The 15529-nt window shown below is 33.4% G+C and overlaps 1 protein-coding gene across 2 annotated transcripts; it reads right to left on the reverse strand.

Annotated features, from left to right (window-relative positions):
* Positions 1 to 22: 22 nt before the first annotated feature.
* LOC112288486 (suppressor of mec-8 and unc-52 protein homolog 1) lies at positions 23 to 5771 on the reverse strand. 2 transcript variants are annotated; one of them, XM_024532683.2, is made up of 16 exons: positions 5595 to 5771; positions 4394 to 4604; positions 4057 to 4209; positions 3783 to 3831; positions 3553 to 3636; positions 3216 to 3319; positions 2979 to 3065; positions 2658 to 2711; positions 2415 to 2510; positions 2082 to 2209; positions 1743 to 1869; positions 1412 to 1471; positions 1135 to 1242; positions 825 to 925; positions 601 to 652; positions 23 to 415 (listed from the first exon to the last, which is right to left on the reverse strand). In XM_024532683.2, the coding sequence occupies exons 1-16, from the start codon at positions 5621 to 5623 to the stop codon at positions 317 to 319; spliced, it is 1542 nt and encodes a 513-aa protein (XP_024388451.1). In that variant the 5' UTR covers positions 5624 to 5771; the 3' UTR covers positions 23 to 316. The 2 variants fall into 2 exon arrangements, with proteins under 2 accessions (XP_024388451.1, XP_024388452.1); XM_024532684.2 differs by having other exon boundaries at positions 4057 to 4165; positions 5595 to 5759.
* Positions 5772 to 15529: the final 9758 nt, after the last annotated feature.

Below are 15529 nucleotides of genomic sequence, written 5' to 3' on the forward strand. Positions count from 1 at the left end.
CGAGTGAACAGTTACAAAAACATTCTGTGTACAATACCAGCACTGCTTATAAATTTATCACTTTCTGTGTACACCACTGGGAAATGGAGGAACCAGATTTCCACTATTTGAAAAGAGGGATTAGTTCCTTTGAGTTAGTGCATTTTCTATTGCGCGTAAGTTTTCGACATCACTACTACTGGGCTAGATGGTGTACACTTTGTATTGCAGGAATATGCTCGTGAGCAGAGGTCACCATTAATCTGCTCATCCATACAGAAATTAAAAAGACAGGAGGAGATTGACAGATGGTATGGAATAAAAATAGCCAATCAGTTCACGGTTTCCAAAGTTTCATTGTGTTATCGTTACTGAATGTCACTAGCAAATTACGATGAGGATGGTGCGTCACTCCAATAATATCCTTGTCGTGAGCCTGTCGAGTGACAAAATACAATTCATTAGGCTCGATAAGAACTACAAATCGAAATTGTACGGCACAATGACACTGCAAATGTTGCACTTCATGTGATGTGAAGGCCCAATTGCATACACTGACAAGACTGGTCGTGAGTAAAACGGTGTTCACTGGTCTAAGAGAAAAACCAAGGGAGAACTTACCGTCATCAAGTGTTCAAGCTTGCCTGATTGATGACTAAAGCAGTAGATATTTCTGTTTACAAGATATTTAAACAAGTTAGGATAAGTACAGTAAATCACGATTAAAAGAACTAACATCTCAAACACAAACGTATTTCTGAAATTTAGATATATGTTTTACTATATATCACCGCATACACAGAACTATCAATGTGGCTTAGAATCGGGCACCAAATAGAGCATACCGGTCTTCACCAACACAGTATATCCAATCCCCCTTGGGTGAAACAGTAGCACCTACAAAGTCACCTCCTTCTCGTTTTCCTGAAGACAAACTTTTCACAACCTGGGAGCAGACTGATTGCTGTAAGTATTCATTAATAGTTACCATGCGTGTGGGGACCAATGAAGTTCAGAACATGTCAGTGAATTTCCCAAAGAAATACATCAACGATATGAAGAATAAGATACAAGAATGAATACACAAAATATGAAATATAGAAACTATGAAAGACGTTGAGCAATTGATAGTCAATCTGGTATGAGAGCAAGAACCTGGCCCTGTAATGTCATGACATAGACAGCAGATGCTCTATTGCAAACGACAATATGCTCCGGGTTCTTAGGCATAATGTGAATGGAATTGACAGTTGCATCACCACCCTATTCAAACAATTATTAAATATCAGACGGCTAACATAGTACATCTAATTGCAAGAGAAGAAAATGATCAAATTAAATTACACCTTCAGCTCGTCTAAATTTCAATTAAGAGATAACCTGGCTTTCCACTTCACTGTGGACAGTGACAATGAAATAGAGGGAAACTCACTCGTAATGGAGGCGGTGGTTTGAAAGTGTGTAGACAATCTGTGGTTTTCACGTCCCAAACCTGCCAGGTAAACAGACATAATGAGTTCTATATTACCTAAATGAAGCGGGAGGACAGAAACAAAGTGCAAAAGAAAAAATATATATATATATATATATATATACATAAATGATCGCAGTCTCAAACAGGATCGGTATCAACTCACAGAAACCTGGTTTACGAAATGTCCTTCCATCCTTTCTAACATAAGTATGCATTTGCAACGTAAATCACAACAATAGCTGTGATCAATCAGAATTTAATCATTTTACAAAAAGCCAAAAGTACTCACTTTCACAGAGCCATCGCTCGAGGCTGTAATCACTCGGGCACCATCACTTGCAAAAATAGAGTCATTAACATATGAAGTATGGCCTCGAAACTCTTTTAAGGTCTTCCCAGATTTCAACCCATGTAATCTGTCAAGATACAATTGTGTATCAATAATGGTAATTCTGTGAAGCGGTGTATTGAAAAGACACCAAAAACTGAAGAACAATGTAATGAAGTTTGATCAGGATACCACTTCGTGAAGACACAATCTAGAAGAACTTCCAACTTTTGATAAGTGAGTTTTGATGGACAAGTCACTGAAGTCACCAGACAGGTTCTACTACCACTATATGATTACCGTGCCGTGCCATCGAAGGATGAACTCAGGACTTGAGTACTATCCCTTGAAAATGAAACACTTGTTACGCCCTGACCATGTGCTCGCTCAAACCTCCGCAAACATTGTCCAGTGCGTATTCTCCATACCTGCAAAAATAGTTGCCATGACTTCATGAATCCTTTCTAAGATGAGCAAGTGTGTAAGCAATGCTGAAACTTGGCCCTTCTATTTCAAAACAACAACATTGACTGTATACGTAAATAGCTCAGAGTCAAAGAAACACCCTTATGTTCGTCTGATTGTGAAATAGTGGTATTAAAACGCATGTTAAACAATAAATAAGAAATGAACCTTGATTTTGCCGTCCTGAGATCCAGAAGCAAGCATTTCAGAGTCCTTGCTGAAGGCAATAGTTAAAACTGCCTCGTCGTGCATCATAAACGCATCCTGAACCATACAAAATATTACTTACATTCAGTTGATGTACAAAACTACCAAGAAACTCAACACAATCGATCTGAAAAACATACATATATAAAATTTAGCACTGGATAGCATAGCCATTCAAATGACATAATTTTTGATGATGCTTACAGCTGCTTGGTACTGCAAATCTTTCTTAAGCTTCCCAGTCAAATAATCCCAAACCTGCAGAATGTCAATGCGTGGTAAGTTTCTGAGGCAACCAAAAGATTACTGTACATTTCAACGCATTTCACAGCAAATCCACATAAACCACAAGTTCCTAAACAAGCACTGACTGGTGTTGCAAGTCAAGAAGAAACCTGGAAGATGGTTCAGAAACTGATCATTGCTCACATGGTATCTCTCTGTTCGTTCTAACAAGCCCAAATAAACACGAATAAATGCCTTACAATATAATCACACTGTGTGAATGGTTTGAACGACACATACCTCGATGAAGCCATCCACTGAGGAAGAAACAAGAAACTGCCCATCGGGAGAGAATCGTGCACACTCTGGATGACTTTGTTTTCCAAACTGCAACAGTTGCAATGTTAGGGCATGTACAGTGACTGCGAAAGCATTAATCTAAGGTATGACGCAAAAATACTACTCAAAACCTAAACACAATTGCAACTTCACTAATGTTCATAAAATATTAGCAGGATAGGTCTTGGAATACTGTACCTTAATTGTGTGATCAAGGACTGTTGGGTAAATTTCTTCCTCGTCAGCCTTCACAGCTGCCGCACCTTTGAAAAGATCAAATTGTGTACCTGGTGGCAGTAGACCTGCAAACAACCACTGCAAACTTAAGAACGCATACAGTGAGTGATAATGAGTGATTAAAAACAAAAACGACTATAAATAGAATCAAGCGATGCATGGAGACAAATATTTGATACAGAACTTAACTAAATATTATAAGGACGCAAACTCTGACCTAGGTCAGCTAATAAGTTAGAAAAGTTTCTCCGCTTTCCAACATAGAATTCAAAATATCGAAGCTAGAGACATCAAGTACCTTGATGTTGTTGCCATTTTAATGCCTGACCAATCAAAGCCATCAGCCTAGAGGGAGGTACAACAGTGACCTCGACAGATAGAGCTGCAAATAAAGCATACTTCAATTTAACGATACTAAAATTTTAACAATCAAAATTTTTAAAACATGATATTAAAAAACTCAGCCACGCAGACGGAAAAGTTTTGAGCGATGCTAGAGAGAGCTCGAGAAGAAAACTATGTCTACACCTTGAGCAATCTGTGCACGTCTTTTCTCTTTGGATGATTCTTGATAAGCCTGTCACAAACAACATGGAGAGTCGTACAAAAGTCACATCCCAAACTCTATTCTTTATGGAAGCAACCGCAATAAACTAATTTGTGTTCCCGGATATTCTGAGTCCAGATGACCATAATTTACTGATAAAAACACAACTTCTTACAGACAACATAGACCATGTCACAAAGCAGAACAAGTAAGTTCACCAGACACTTCGAATCAGATCAACACATCAAACAGTACCTCACGGGGGTCGAAGTAGGTTCGAACAAGGAGGTGCTCAAGCTTAAGATAACGCTCAGGCTGTTCCTGTTTCATGAATCCCATAGCTTGCGTTTGCCTCAAAATGGCCCTGGCAGTATCCAACTCACGAAGCTCTATCATTTCCAGGACAATCTGCCACAAGCCTACCTATGATTAATCTTTGCATAGTCGTCACCCAGTTGAACATTCACATGAGAAAGTCGTAGATCACATGTGATCAGTCAAGAAAGTACACAAGATGCGCACAAGTGGATCACCAAATCCAATGTAGTTACTCCAAATGATGCGGGGTTGAAAGAGGCCATGACGGGAGCACCTGCTCGTACAAGTCCTCCAATTTCTTGCGGGGAAGTTTGAGCTGAGCCACTTGTGGCAAAACGGCATCCCAACGGCCGTTATTTATGTCTGCCGTGAATGTCTCAAGGCTGTCCACAGTGTTGAGAGAAACCTGACACTCATTTTGTAGTGTCTGGAAAGTCTGCTGCAATGAGTTCTCTTTACAGAACTGCAGCACTATCTTAATGACACTGCACAGTCCCCACAAAGGTCTTTAGACCACACACAGTGGAGGAGAAATCCACCGAATTCTAGCTCAAATTCAAAAATGCTCTGTTTCATCGTACTACGAGAGATGAACTACTTCATTTTTATTGACCTTGAATAATAATGAAATCATCCGTTTGCATTAGGGCTCTCCGTCATTTGGACTGACATCGAAGTAACAAGCACAGCAGGCTTTAAGTACGCGACCTTAAAAAGAATTTCAATTTCCATAAACCGTCCACAATTACAAAATAATTCTCAATACAAAGTCCTCAAAACTAACTTTCTTCAGGTATCATCGATATTATAAGCGTGTTGATATTAACTTTAAGGAAGTTTACTTTGAGTCCACCCAACAATTAACTTCAGAACGATGAAGCTGGAACAACGAGGGAACTAGGTAGTAGCATTTTGATCGAGCCGCTAAACCGAATCAAACTCACAAACTAAGCTAACAGAAACAGATGCAACTAAGAAAAACTACAGGTTCACGTCCGCAGTGCATTCCTACAACTGCCCAATTGGTGCACAATAACACTCACTTCCGTAAACCGAAACGATCGAGCCCTACTACAGTGACATCGTCGTAGATTCTATGTCACTGAACCCCAATAAAAAAAACTTCACGGAGGAACGTCGACTCCGAAAAGACACAAAAAAAAAAAAAAACAAAACAAAACAAAACAAAACAAAAACAAAAACAAAATAATAAATAAATAAATAAATAAAAACAAAAACAAAACAAAATTAAAATAAAATGTCCCGCCAAAACTCCTCATGAAATCCAGCAAGAGAATACCTTATAAGGTTATAAGGTTTAAGGTACAAGGAAATGCAGACAGCCAGGCCAATGTCAGAAATGAAGCCGCTGCCCAAGAGAATGATATCCAGAATCCGCAAGGGCAGAGACGCGCAAGCAACAAAAGGCAGACTAATCTAAAACCTAGAGCGAGGAAAGAAATCGAGATACTTACTCACGCGCTTCGATTTCGAGAGTGGACATGACCAAGTACCACAAATAAACACACTAATGTTGAGAAAAAGCGAGTAGAATCGGACTACGCGAGGCAACAGTCGGAGACGTTTTCCAACAGATTGTGATCCCGCTCCTGCGATGGTCCCGGGGCAGCTCGCGGGAAGAGGAAAACAGAGCACGGAATTAGGGTTTCGCCTCAATGTCACCCTCCATACGGTCGCTCTTGGCTCCCGTGTGAACAGGGTCCTTGGCCCGGGTCCATACCTAAACCAAACCCTACCCCCTTCGGATTGTTTGTTGTACATATATTGCCATGTCTTCTTATTGGACGTTCACTTGTTTTTAAGATGTAAACTTGGATTTAAGCTTTATGTTATATTAATAGCTTTGTGATGATTCCACTATTTTTTTATTTTTTTAATCAATGAATGAATAAATAAAAATATAGTGTGATTGAATTATATATTTTTTGATAAAATATATATTAAAAATATTTTTTTTAAAAAATAAATTATAATTCTTCTTGGTAAATGAAAGCTTCTAGGCTTAAAGAAGAAATGAAAAGATTGACAACAAGACTAGAAAGGCATTGACAAGAGTGAAGAAGGCTTCACTCTTGCCTCCATATATACTATCTAACTAAGAGCTATGTGGCGATGTCCTATAGGACCTCCAACATGTGTTGACTTTGCTAGCCACATGTCTTATCTTGTAAGGCAAGTTATCTATGTATGCGCCATGTAGTTGGCTTATTCCATAAGCTACTATACGAAAATAACTTATTCCATAAGCTACTATACGGAAATAACTTATTCCATAAGCTACCAATACATGGTTAGCTTTTTGGCTAAGTTTCTAATTTACAAATACATCTAAAGTCAAAATTGCATCTATGAAGCTTGTAGAAGACTTTATGAAAATATTCTATATTTACCTACTTTAATTTAATTATATAAGTAATTATTAATGTAAATGTATATGTCCATGATATTATCTCTCCTTCTAGGGATGAATTCCATGAGGAGCGGTCTTCATATGTTGAGGAAGTCCAAGATGCGGCAAAATGTATTTGTTACATACTCCGATCTTTGCTCTCTTTGAAGATGATTAATAAGTCCTCTCAACCATCTATAGTGTCCCATACTAGGGAGAGAAGATGAGCTTGTTATTTGGTCATTGTTGAGGCTTTTGTAATTTCCTTCAAAAAGAACATTTAGAATACCATCAGGAGTTGTTCCTACCTCTAATAAAATCACTAAACATTGGAAGTCTCTTTCATGGTCATGATATCAAACACGTTGTATCTTGCCATCTATTTGAGTAAGGATATGTCATTCTTGAGGATCTTCATCTCGATTCCGTCATTTTGAAGGTTAAGACAATCGCAATGTGTCATCTCGTAAGTCCGCAAATGAAAGCTCTTGAATTGAATTTCTGATGGTTGTTGGTGCTCCATCTCATCACAAATATACAAAAGCTACAATAAAAGATAGAAGGTAGAATGATATTTTTCTTTAATCTTGTTTCTTTTATAGCAAAGGTTTGTTATTCTTCATCTTATTTTTGATGGATGTTATTAATGAAAGACTTCAACTTTCTTTGCTGTATTTGCAAGATTCTTTGATGGCTCCCATGTGCATTCACTAATATCATATCCGTACCAATGAACAAGATATTCCAAACTATTTCAGCACTACCTTGACTCTAAGACTTCTTCTACCTCAAATTCTTGGTTATTATCCTTTTCTATAGGAGGAGGTGGCATTTGTCTTCTTCCCAAGATATTCATTGTCTTATATGGATCTAGAAGAGACACGTGAAATACAAGGTTGGTCTTCATAGATTCCAGTTGATGTAATCGATAAGGAAGAGGATTGATTTGTTCACAAATAGGAAAAGGTCCCACCCTACCATAATCGAATTTATCACAAGGATGAGTAGTCTTGATATTACGACTAAGTAACCATACCTTGTCACCCATATTATATTGTGGTTGTTCCTTGCAATAGGCATCCTCATTGGTCTTTGTCGTTATTGAGCTTCTTTTAATTGTATCTTCACTATTGTATGTAGCTTTGATAAGCGATTTACTAAATCTTTTACCGCAGGATTATCAACTTTTGAAAAGTCAAAAATATCAAGACGTGGATGATAACCATAATTGGTTAAGAAATGTGTTTGTTGAGTAGAAGAATGTACCAAATAATTATATGCAAACTCTACCAATAGTAAAAGAGTTGTCCAATCATCTTGATGATAGTTGATGGTATATCTCAAATATTGCTCCAGAACTTGATTTTTATATGTTTAGTTTGTCCATCAGTTTAAGGATGAAAAGCTGAAGAAAGCTTTATATCCACCTTTAGAATCTTGAATAGGGTTCTCTAGAATCTTGATACAAATTGAGTCCTCCTATCCAATATAATATCCTTTGGCAATCCATGACAGTGATAGATATTGTCAATGAAAAGCTTAGTTGTTTCTTTACTTGTGATAGATTTTGTACATGGTACAAAATGTGCCATCTTGATAAAATAATCTACTATCACGAATATAGAGTCATAAGAACCTGCGATTGGAAGATCCGTGATGAAATTCATAGAAATAGAAGACCATGGTTGTTCTGGAATGGATAACGGCTGAAGAAATCCGTAAGGTTGATGACGAGGAATTTTGGATCTTGAGCAAACATTACAAGATTGTACAAAATCTTTGATTGCCTTCTAAATTTGCATCCACCAAAAATCTCTAAATATTAGTTCCAAAGTTTTATTGTATCCAAAATGTCCTAATGCTGAAAAGTCAGGACGAGCTTAAAGAACATGTAATCAAGCTTCACCATCTGGAACATATAGGCATCTTTCAAAATATAATAGATTATTCTTGAATTCAAATATGGAAGTATCATGGGACTTAGAAGAAGTATCCTTGATATCCTGAACAAGAGGAGCAAAAGACATGCTTGATTGAATTTGCTTCACAAATGTTGAATCAATAGTCAATGTTGATTTTATATCTTGAAGATGAAAATGCTTGAGCTTCAAGAGAATTGATCTTTATTGATCAAAGATGCATCTCCTTTTTTTGGTATAAGATAAAAACATCTAGAAAGAATGTCCGATAGACCTTCTTATTTTTCAAGTCGATAAGTGATCTTGAAATTGAATCTAGATAATGACATGCTCCAATAGGCTTGACGATGATTTAAGACATGTTCTGACATGAAGTACTTGAGGATCTTATAGTCTGTATATATGGTAGCTGGACTTGAAGTTCTTTCTAAATAATGAAACCATTCTTGAAATGAATCTATGATTGCAAAGAGCTCTTTGTCATGGATTTCATAATTAATCTTGACTACTGAAAATTTCTTCAAATGAAAAGCTATTTGGTGGAGTTTGTCATCTATTCCCATTTATGACAATATGGCACCTATAGCAAAATCTGACACATCTATTTCCATAAAAAAATGCCTTAGAAAAGTCATTGCAATATAAGATTGATACAGAAATAAACTCCTTCTTTAAAGCATCAAATGATGCTTTTGCTTCTTTATTCCACTTAAATTTGTCTTTACAAGTCAAATGTATAAGTCGAGCTACAACTTGAGAAAAATTCTTGATGAAGTTTTGATAGTAATTAACAAAGTCCAAAAAGCATGGCACATCTCGTATTGTTTTTGGAATCTTCCAATCTATGATAGTTTGAACCTTCTTGAGATTCATCATAAGGCCTTTGTTGGAAATTATGTACCCTAAAAAATCAGCTTGAGTGGTGAAGAATATACACTTTTTCAACTTGGCATATAATCCTACATCTTTAAGTTTCTGTAATACGCGACGAACATGAAGCTCATGTTCTTTTGTATTCTTAGAATAGATTAGAATGTCGTCTAAATAGAAAACAATTAAATCATCTAAAAACTCACAAAAAACATCATTCATAAGATGATGAAAAGCAGCCGATGTATTCATGAGTCCAAAAGACATGACATTATATTCAAAATGTCCATACCTAGTTCAAAAAGCAGTCTTCCATACATCTCTTTTTTTGATACGAACTAAGTTGTATGCTCCTCGTAGATCTATTTTGGTATAGATCTTTGCTCGATTGAGTTGGTCAAAAAGTCTTGAAATCAAAGGCAAAGGATACCTATTTTTGATGGTGATCTTGTTGAGTCCTTGATAGTCTTTATACATTTGCAGAGATCCAACTTTCTTCTTCACAAATATATTAGGAGCCCCGGTTGAAGATTTAGAATCGCGTATGAAGTTCTTTGCCAAATTCTCATCAATGTACTCTTTTAATGCAACCAACTCATTTTGCAATAAGCTATAGATTGGTCTGAATGGTGGTTGAGCTCCTTCTTGCAGATCAATTGAACAATCATATGGTCGATACTCGGGAAGAATATGTGCATTCTTCTTTTCAAAAACATCTTTGAATTCTTGATATTGATTAGGAATACCACTCGACGTTATTTTTCCATTAAAAATGGGTGTAGCATATATAGCAAAAGTTGATCCTTCTTTTGTAGCATGCATGAAAGCTTTTGTACCTACTAGTAAAGGTTTGGACGTACTAGACTTATGTACTTCTACTTTACTAATGTGATCTTGGATTATACTATCAAGAAAGTTAAAATTATGAGAAATCCAATCTATTTGAGGGTTATATTTTTCTAGCTATGATAATTCTAAAATAATTGGATTAGAGGAAGATTACATTAAATACTATTACGTTGTCATGATCTTTAATTGCTACATCTAAAAGAATAGTTTCATGGATAACATTTCCAAAAGACAACAAATGACTATCTATGACTTCTACATGTACAGATTTAACTTTCTTTACTAAAAGTATTTTTTTATTTTTGGCAAAATCTTCATGTATAAAACATGTTGAGGCTCTTGAATCTAACAAAGCAAAGATTTTGTGATTATTAGGTCCTAAATGTACTTCTATTATAAAATAAGATGAGGGATCTAAGGAGAGGATAGGACCTTTATTAGGTGTTGCACATGATTCCAACCGCATGGTCCCTATTGTAGCTGGAGAGACTCGTTTTCCAACACATTATCTACTTTGGTAATTATACTCCTCATTTTATAATTGAGTTGCTTATTTGAACAATATTGAACAATATGCTTAGCTTCTCCATAATATAAACACAATCTCTCTCGGTGACGTCAAGTCTTTTTCTGCTTCATAAGAGGTTTAAAATGTATCATATCAATTTGCATTGGTTACAGCTTTAATGAATACATTTCAAAAAACTTGGCAGCTACTGCCATTACTTGACTTGTTCTTCTCCAATCAAATCATTGTTCTTGATGCCTTTCAAATAATTGATTTTTGCATGTAATGGCTTGAGTAATAAATTGTTCCAAAGATTCTACTTTGGTATTGTTAATAACAAATCTTTGATTCTATCCTTCAATCCATATCAAAATTAGTTGATAAGTGCTTTGTTGTTCTAATCCACATCACAAGCAAGGTTTTGGAATTTCGCAACATATATAGTGGCTAATCGTGATGCTTGTTGTAAGAATAAAAGCTTAATTTCTGCTATTCGTTCTCGATCACTTTCTCCAAATATGATCATAAACACTTCTAGGAATGAATTCAAATCATAAAAGAGTCATAAATCTTTTTCCATTAAAGGTGCAAACCAAGAGAGAACACTTCCTGATAGTAGTGCGCCTATGAATCCGACTTGGATAAATCCATTAGGATATTAGAAAGGGTGCAACTTTAGATAGAACTTGACTTGTTGCAAAAATCCTCGAAATTTTGATCTTGTTCTACCAAACTTCTCAGGCATACTAATCCTTGTCCCTATCATACTTGTAGAAGCAAAACTCCCTGGATTTGGTTGTAACATTGATCTACTTGCTTCTTTCAATTGTACAATTTCTTGCCGCAAACTCTGAACTTCTTCCATAGGCGTAGGCATATTACTTTCATGATTCACATTGGAAATACATGAGATTTCCACTCTTAGATTGTTGACAAGCTCATGAAGATCTGCCTTGGTTCCAAATCTATTCTCACTTCCATTGAGAGTAGCATCCATAATCTTTCCTTCAATAGACAAGTCAAACAAATTCAAAAGTTAAATTAAAGGAGGGTAATCCGAAAACTCTAAAAACAAATCCCACAAAGAGAGATAATCCACTCTCTTTAAGAAAAAGATCAATGTTAAAAAATAAGATTTTTTGTTTAAAGGTGAGTAGTCGACAAGCTTCAAAATACAACAATAGAAGTGGAGTAATCCATTCAATTCTAAAACAAGACAGAAATAATATGTTAGCACTCTTATCAAACTGTCAAAGACATGAATTTGAAAGAAAGAGAATCCTTAATACATTCTTCTATTACTGAAGAGAACTAGAAAGTCATTCAAAAGGTGATGTAATATTAAGTAAAATGGCTATTGCCAAAAACAACAAGACTAAGACTAGAAAGGCATTGACAAGAGTGAAGAAGGCTTCACTCTTGCCTCCATATATACTATCTAACTAAGAGCTATGTGGCGATGTCCTATACGACCTCCAACATGTATTGACTTTCCTAGCCACATATCTTATCTTGTAAGGCAAGTTATTTATATATGTGCCATGTAGTTGGCTTGCTCCACAAGGTACTATACGGAAATAACTTATTCCACAAGCTACCAATACATGGTTAGCTTTTTGGCCAAGTTTCTAACCTATAAATACATCTAAAGTCAAAATTGCATCTATGAAGCTTGTAGAAGACTTTATGAAATTATTTTATATTCACCTACTTCTACTTAATCATATAAGTAACTATTGAGGTAAATATATATATCTGTGACAATCATACATGGTTTATATAATAAATAAAATATTCTTTTACAGCTATCAAATGAGTCCCGATTGTAAAGAATCCATTGAATAATTGTGGAGCTATGACTAATCCAATTTGCAATAGTATTGAAATAATTTTTTGAGTGTGGTATCCAATTACATATCATTACTTTGTAAGATTTCTTTTGGCCTTGATAATTGCTTCTAACCTCCTCGACATCCTTTCTATTAACTTTTGGTATAAAACTGCTTCAATATTATTCCATTCCGTAGCAATTCTTTATCATAATTTCTAAACTCTCTTTGGTTTTATCTTCTAAGTGTTGAATTGGCATTTGAGATGTTCAATAGAATTATGATCAGGAGACTAAGTAGGCCAATCTATTACTTTAATCCCATGATGATCAAACTATTTTCTTACTAATTTTGAATTATGCTTGGAATCATTATCTTGTTAAAAAATCACCTCCTCCTCAAAAATGCCACATTCTTCAATGCTAAGAAGCACGTTTTTTTCAAGAATTTCCACAAATTGCTTGGCATCCATCCTTCTTTCAACCTCTGCCATCCCCCCAAATCCATCCTATCCCATACAACTCTATACTATTATATTTCCACCTCCATGCTTAACTGTTTCTTGGATCTTCTTATCAAGCAAAGATTGACCTTTTTGTTTCTACATCCACTTTCTGCCATCTAATCCAAATTTATTGATTTTTATGTCATTTGACCAAATAACCATCTTTTAATCCTCTACGGTCCATTCTTTGAACTTTAGAGCAAAATCCAAGTGTTATTTCAAATGGTGGGTAGATAGTAGTGGCTTTTTCTTCTTCACCACGGCTTTCATATTCCATTTCTTGAGAACATTTTGAATGATTTGGTTTGACACAAGATTAATGATAATATTTTTAAGGTTTTTAGCAACCTCAATAACATTTCATCTATTATAGTAAATTTCTTTGATCTACCTAATTTAAGGTTCTTCCTATTAAAAGTGATATTTTTTGCTTGCTTAGAGATAGTAGCTTCACTAAAGTCAAGTTCAAAAGAAATTTGGCCATAAGATTTTTGAGAATGAAGAAGAATGGAGGTGATGTTGTCTTAGAGAGAGCATGGAATGGGTCTTATAGTTATTCAAGGAATTGTCAAGGATACAAAAATTTGACAAAGAAATATATCAAGATTAAAGACAAAGAATAAGATTGATAACAAAAGTGGTTCCAAAGACTTCTATTTATATTATAATGAAGGTTACAAAAGTCTATGGTACTTTCTATGGAAGTTTTTAGAAGTCTAAAGAAGCTTCTAGAAGCCTATGGAACTTTCTAAAAGATTGAAGAAGATTCTATAAGTATCTAGAAGGTTCTAGAAATTTACAAAAAAATTTAGAAGATCCTAGAATGTGATAATTTGGAATATGTCCATGCTAAGAATTGTGATTAAGAATGGTACTTTTATAGATGCTAATAAGCATTAATGATGTCATTAGATTAATAATAATATTTTCATAGTAAATTTGATGATGATAGAATGTTGTAATGTTGAGTAATTGATAGAATACAAAAATTAGACACCACATCCCAAAAATTATTTCTACTCTAAATTAGATTGATCATAGCTCTGCAATTACCTAATGGATTCTTTTCAACCTAGGCTCATTTGATAGCTGTAAAAGAGTACTTTATTTGCTATATAAACCACATGTCATTATTCACTACAATTCATCCATAAAACACCATTCTTTCCAAAATATTTCAACATTGAAACATTTTTTTGAGTCACTATATGTAGTTTAAAAAAAATAAAAATAAAAAATAGCAAAAGTTTGGCTTATTAAAAAAACAAAAAAGATAAATAAAATTGGATTATTTAAAATAGTAATAAAGAATAAAAAATAAATTTAAAATTTTCTAATTTTATTAATTTAACTTTACTTAGCACTTATTAAGATGTCCAAAAAAAAAGAAAAAAACTTAAAAAAAAAACATTGTCTTTATATTAAAAAACTATTAAATTATAAAATTAATAACTTAAAAATGTATTCAAATTTTGAATAAATATATATAATATTTTATTATAAAATAATTATTTATTTATATTATTAATTTATAGTATTAATATTATTTTAAATAAAAATAAAGATTTAAAATCATTAAATATACACATATTTGTAAAACTTTTAATAATTTTTTGAATTTCATGACCTTCGAGATATGTATTTTAATAGAAGCATGTGCTAAAATATTTAAAATGTCTTACATATTAAAAGTAATTACATGAAATGTTAAATTTTTATATTAGGATTTATAAATAAATAAATATTAATTAGTTTTTAATTATAAAATATATATTTGTTAAAATATTTTTATTTTATAGAAAAAAATTATAAAATATAATATATTTATATTAGAATTTCTATTTTTATTAGTATTTGGATAAAAAATTATAATATATTTTATAAATATTTATTGACATAAGATTGTATATATGTGGTTATAAATAACTACCAAGGTCTAAAACTTTATATAAGTATTTTGCAATAATTAATCTTAAAAATCCAATTATATCATTGTAAGTTCAACCTTGAGTAGAAATTATTATGAAAATTTAACAAAAAATAAATATAAGCAATAAAAAAATCAATATTCTTGACTGAAGATATAATTTATCTATATTAGCTTTAGCTTGGAGCTTTTATTTATACAATTTATCTTTTGGTATCTAGACAATAACCATAGCAAAGACATTGATGAAGACCAAAGTTTTTTGACATTGTAATAGGATGTCAAAATTTAAAATTTAACTTTGATAGAAGAGTTTAATTAAATTTTAACATATTAAGTTTTTTTAATTATAAATATATTCTAATATTAAATTTATTTTATTTTATAATTACATCTATAATGTAATAAATACATACCTATTTAAGAAGTATTTAAAAAATTAGATGTTAGATAACAATAAAATTAATATTTTAATAATAGGATATATTGATCCATAAAAGTATTTATCCTTTCATTCTTTGCTTTTATATTCACTAATAATTACTTTTATTAAAGATTTTAGGATTTAAAATCTAAATTTATTTATTTATTTT

Source organism: Physcomitrium patens, chromosome 11, assembly GCF_059467195.1.
Source record: "Physcomitrium patens ecotype Gransden chromosome 11, ASM5946719v1, whole genome shotgun sequence".
Lineage (NCBI taxonomy): Eukaryota > Viridiplantae > Streptophyta > Bryopsida > Funariales > Funariaceae > Physcomitrium > Physcomitrium patens.